This window comes from Mandrillus leucophaeus, unplaced genomic scaffold (assembly GCF_000951045.1).
Source record: "Mandrillus leucophaeus isolate KB7577 unplaced genomic scaffold, Mleu.le_1.0 Scaffold315, whole genome shotgun sequence".
NCBI lineage: Eukaryota > Metazoa > Chordata > Mammalia > Primates > Cercopithecidae > Mandrillus > Mandrillus leucophaeus.
The window spans coordinates 1,515,633-1,521,796 of record NW_012103310.1 but is presented as its reverse complement, the minus strand read 5'-3'; the positions used below and the strand labels follow the sequence as shown (position 1 = coordinate 1,521,796).

At 37.4% G+C, this 6,164-nt stretch overlaps 1 protein-coding gene across 1 annotated transcript in view; it reads right to left on the bottom strand.

Moving 5' to 3' along the window:
• TTC3 (tetratricopeptide repeat domain 3) overlaps positions 1–6,164 on the bottom strand; it is a 158,420-nt gene that overhangs the window by 53,850 nt on the left and 98,406 nt on the right. The window contains 1 exon segment of the mRNA XM_011987753.1: positions 2,254–2,403. Coding sequence (XP_011843143.1) covers positions 2,254–2,403 — 150 coding nt within the window.

The following is a 6,164-nucleotide window of genomic DNA, read 5'->3' as shown; positions in this document are numbered from 1 at the left end:
GTGAGCCACCGCGCCCGGCCATATGCGAAGCATTCTTAAAGTGGTTTGTAAAAAAACAATTTTCTTAGCAGAGGCACAAGTAGAATTTTGGGTGGGACAGTTCCTCCTTGAGTACTGTACTTACTATCTCTGGCTATCCCCTGTCCTTTTTCAACCACCCCAGGTGGGACCTCACAAAGCTGTGAAGTAGACAATACATTATTAGTGAGAAGACTGAGAGTCAAAGAGGCTGAAGAAATTGTCTAACATCACAAAGCTATTACGTGGAGGTGCTGCGGTGTGGTGTGGGCAGTGGGACTCTAATGCACTCAGATTTTTAGAGCTTCCCTGTTTTTCTGTTCTCTGTAAGGGGCTGGGTGTGCATTTGCTACATTCAAACATGGCATCAAGTAACTAGAGTAAAAGGAAAAGTTGGTTAGCTCATAACCTCAGCAATCTGCAGTCAAAGGCCAAAGGGAAATATCAGGAAAAGCCACTCGTTTCTTTCTATGTTTATAATAAATTTCTCCATGAGCTATGAGCATAACCACCATTAATAAAGAAATGACTATGGCTAAATCTCATCTACTCTTATGTGGACACCAACCCAAGGAACTCAGATTAGCAACTTATCCTGGTAGGGAATAGGTATACATTTTACGTGGTAAGTCTAATAACTTATCAGGCCTATAATTTGGGGGGTTTATTGCCCTTTTAAGGCACTCTTGAGTAGGGCCACCCAACAGCAGACTCAAAGTCTTAACAAGTTAAAAAAAGCCTGACAGCTGAAGCCCTCCCCATGGGTGCTTTATTTCCCAGACTCTTCTGGACTGACTATACAAAGAAAGAACCTTGATGAACTGTACACACAGAGCACACAGTCAGACCAGCAATTTATAAATCTGGGAAAGCCTCTGCCTGAAAGAAAGATACCTCACCAGCTGAATGCTACCTTTAAGACTATGTTTCCAATCTGCCTCATCACTCAAACAGGCAGCTACAGGCATTCCCACATGCATTTATTAAAACTGAAGTTTCCTGAGGCAAAATAAGGTTTATAAAACTATTTTGTTTTGTTAAACCCCCAAGTAGCTTATAGAAACTTGTGTTTCATGTGTCACTATGCTATGTAGGATTTTGCTTTTGTTCTTTTTTACTTCTCCCAGCCAGGAAACTGAGTAAAGTCTCAGGATCTATCTAATTCTTCTTGTCCTTAGAATCTCCCCAGTCTCATCTTGAATATAAACAGGTCCTGGGGAATGTTATGACAGTTACGTTTACAAACTGACCCTAGGTTTTCTACTAAAATCTTAGTAAATAGGTTTCCTGATTAAGGTCCCACTAAGCTAGTTTTCTTCTATTTAATATGTTACCCCAGCTATTGATCCAGACTTCTGGAACAAATTCCTCCTTTCTTAAATGAATTAATATTCTTTTGTTACCTTTCTAAACAGATGATGGTAGCTTTTAAAAACAAATGCACCATGATTTCCTCACATCTATGATTCCATTTTTTCACTAATTCAATCTGGCTTTGCCACTAATTGCTATCCCTCCACTAGCCACGTATCTGATGATCAGTCTTCACTAACAGAATTCAAGGTCAGCAGATCTCAACAAGATACTCTGGGTGACTTTACAGTTCTAGTATGTCTAAGGCTCCATGTGTTATTCTTATACTTCCTTAGGAGTAAGATGAAGATGATGATAACAGTAGCATCTGATACGTACTGAGTCCTTACCAACAAGGCAGTTTTAAGTACTTTATAAGTATTAATCTAACCATACATAATGTGAGTTATTATTACTCACATTTTCCAGGTAAAGAACTAAAAGCACAGAGAAGTTAAGTAAATTGCCCAAGATTAGAACTAGTATAGAACCATGCCTAGATCTGAACCCACCAGTCTGTCTCCAGGGTTCTCATTCTGAACCTCTATTGCTATGCTGCCTCTCAATATAAACAAGAATTTATCTCAGATCTCAGTCACCATAAAATAGAGTTTTAGTTAACCAAGGAAACTGAACTATAGCTAAACGAAAACCCAGATTTACAGCCCCTTTCTCATAAGGCAGTTTGCAGAGGTTCTAAAGCACGGCAAGAAACAGCCACTTTAATATGTCGTGAAGAAATCTGAAGCATGCAATTCTGATAAAGAATCTTTTGTTTAGTCAACAAGGCAGAAGTTCAGCTGAAGCTGCACAAGCACAGTTACACTCATATTCTCCTAACTATGCTATGTGCAATTAAAGACAGATTTCAGATAGGATTACCTTGTTTTCTTCTAAGTGCCTTTTCAACTTTTCTTCCAGGTCCCTGGTCTCTTCTAAGCCCTTAAGTTTCATCTGCTCATAATTTTCATATGCTTCTTCAAGTTGCTCTTGTAATACCTGGTGCTCCTTTTCAATCCGTGAAATTTCCCCCTAAAAGTGAATTACAAAACAATCTATTAAAAATCATTTAAAATGCCTACTTATGATCTTGTTCTCTACTGTTTCTTAAACAAAGGAGAGTAAAAGGCAGATGAAAATTTACAAGGGAAATGTCACAATAATTCAAGAATTAAAAACCTCTAAACAGTGTTTAGCAAAACCAGCTCTTTTATAAATATAATCACTCATATTATTGAAATTCATAAATTCTCCAATCTATAATTAGTTCTGAATATTTGTTTTAGAAGGGTTCAATATTAGATCAACAGTTTGATTTAAATGTCACTCTCCACAATTAACACCAACGATTATTTATTAGTTTTAAAAAGTTGCACATATTATACATATTTTAGATATAAACAGAACATTTTAACTTTGGCTTTACTTTTAGGTGTTTCAAATAAATAGTTGCTGGTTATTTCAAAATGACAAAATATTATCAATGAATTATTGTCAGTTATGTTTCTTGCACCAGCTTAACAACAACAAAAAAAACCCCAAACCCAGAAACCATTCTGTTGGCAAACAATAAATGTCATTTAGGTAATTATTTTTTAAAACCTTTCAAACTGCATATAACTTTAAAAGAGCATCTGTTTGATGCTGGCAGCTTCTCCAGCTGGAGCTAACTGTCCTCCCTGTGGCAGCCAGGCTTTAGAAATCTATCCCAAGCACAAACCTGGTCCAGCTCTGACACTTCCTGTACCTTCCCACAATACCTTAGTATTTTTCGAGTGTAAAAAAGCGGGGAATCAAGTATTTGAAACTCCGTGAATGATCTGTTAGAGAACTGTGAATTACGGTCAGATTGACCAAGCATGCCCATTTGCCTTGGAGCATGCCACTTTGTCTGCCCAGACTGAAAGTTTAGTACTATAAATAGAGTCCATGCTTAACTAAATTAATTAAACAGTCAACCTTACTATTACTCAGGAGCAAAACTTTATGGTTTAAGACTTTAGTTACCTCCATTTTAATTTTTAATTCAGCAAAAGGATCACGGTGAATAGTAACTTGCTATCATGAATGAATTTACATGCCGCAAATTACCAACAGAGACAGGCAGGAAGCTAAATGCCACCTCTATGTTATTACATTTAAACTTCACCATACATCTGTGAGAAATACATTATTTTTGCCTTTAATAGATCAGAAAACCAAGTGAGGCAACTTCTCAAAGTCCCAGGAGAAAGTAGCAATGCTGGGATTCAAATGCAAGTCTCACTGGTTGAGAAGCCAACAATCAACTATACTAGCATTGAGGTCCTAAAACTAAGAGCTAATTTAAGAAAGCATTTGTGAACGTTCCCATCACTAATAAAAACACTCATTTGAGAGTCAAAAGCACTGACTCATTAAACAACAGAGCCTACCTTGTTTAAAGCTAAGCACAGCATAAGACTTCAACAACAGTAAACAGGCCAAAACGTTCACTATAGGACTATTTGTAAACATAAAAAGCTGACACAATCTAAATGTTCAACAAGAAATTGGTCAAATAAATTATCACACATTAATAAAATGGAAAACCAAGTATCCATTTAAAATGATGCTATAAATCATATTTACTGATATGGAAACAAGTCTACAATATATTAAAGGTTGCAAATTTCAAATACAATATATATGCTGTGATCCCATCTTTTAAAAACTATTGTTTAATTATATGTAAATGTTCAAACATCCTGGAAGGCTACACATCAAAATGTTAACATGAGTGATGGGAAGGTAGATGATTTTCAATTTTTCTTTCATAATTTTTGGTATTATTCATTTAAAAAATTTAATAACTCTATATATTATTTTTATCATTAGCAACAACTAAACGCTATTTGTATAAATAGCAGCAGGAAACACAAGTTCTGACCTTCCTCCTACTTAACAAGACATTGATCTTGTCAATCATTCCATATCTAACTATAGAACTGCTTTTTAAATGACCCCATAATATTTCATTTTATAGGTATATCATAATTTAACTAGTCCGCTAGTGATGGAGGTTTAGATTGTATTCAATTTTCTGCTGATTCAAATACAGACAAAACAAACACACGAATCCCCGTGGCTCACTGGTCTCTCTCTATACATATGAGTGCAGATCGATTCCTAACTGCCTTCCCAGAAATATCAGTTTCACTATCTTTCAAAATGTGAATGATTGCTTTTCTTATTTCAAGTTGGGTGGGCATCTGTTTATATGTTTAAAAATCATCTGTATTTCTTTCATTGTGAATTGTCTATTCACATCCATTCTCATCTTTGTGACAGGCTGTTAATCTTTTCCTTACTGATTTATAGAAACTCTGTATGTTAAGGAAATTAGTTCTTTATCTGTTTCACACTGCACATAATTTTCCTTGTTTGTCATCTGTGTTTTGACATGTGTATGTGTATATATTTGTTCTTATACATATGCTATGCATATAGGATATACACATTACATGCCATGTGTATAGGTATATAAACATACTTTTTTCCCATGCTGTTTACTGATCTTATAAAAAAATTTTCATTTTTTTCCTGGATACTTTTATAGGTCCATTTTTTATGCTAAAATCTTTAATCTGCCTGGAACTTATTGTGGTATAAGGAAATGAGGTAGGGACCAAGACTGATTTTTTCTAGATGGCAATCCATTTCTCCTATGTATTTAAGAATCCAATTTTTGCTCATGGATAATTTGCCATCTTTGTTTTTCTTTTTTGAGACAGAGTCTCGCACTGTTGCCCAGGCTATAGTGCAGTGGTGCAATCTTGGCTCACTGCAACCTCTGCTTCCTGGGTTCAAGCGATTCTCCTGCCTCAGCCTCCCAAGTAGCTGGGATTACAGGTGCCCACCACCATGCCCAGCTAATTTTTTTAAATTTTTAGTAGACATGGGGTTTTACTCTGTTGGCCAGGCTGGTCTCAAACTCCTAACCTCGTGATCCACCCACCTCAGCCTCCCAAAGTGCTGGGATTACAGGCAAGAGCCACCGCGCCCAGCCAATTTACCATCTTGATTGATTGATTGATTGATTGGGATGGAGTCTCACTCTGTCACCTAAGCTGGAGTGCAGTGGCGTGATCTTGGCTCACTGCAACTTCTGCCTCCCGGATTTAAGCAATTATCCTACCTTAGCCTCCCAAGTAGCTGGGAATACAGGTGAGCCAACACACCTGACTAATTTTTGTATTTTTAGTAGAGACAGGGTTTCGACATATTGGCCAGGTACTCTCATATTAATGGTCTATGTATGTGGTAATACAGATAGATTTATATTGTGTTTTGATATTTAGTTGCACAACTCCTTTTCTTACAGTTTCTCTTCCATACCCATTCTTGATACTCATTTTTACACATGAAGTTTAAAATCAATTTGTCTAGTTTCAAATTAATCCTGTGCAGTAGCCAAGCCTCTTGGTAGTCACAGCCTTGTATAGACCTCTCCTACCATGTATCAGGGTTGGTGGATTGGTCTATGTGACCAAGAGAATACAGCAGAGGTGATGATTTGTGACTTCCTAAAGCACTGCAGTTTCTGCCTGGGATCACACACTCTGGGAAAAGCCAGCCCCATGAGGTCAAGCAGGGCTAGGTGGAGGTCCACAAGGCAAGGAACTGAAGCTTCCTGGCAACTGCCAACACCCACTTGCCAGCCATGTGAGTGAGCTATCTTGGGAGTAGAACCTCTGGCCCCAGTTACTCCCACAGATGACCAAGCCCTGGTCAACATCTTGGCTAGCCATGTGAGAATCTCCAGAACCATCCAC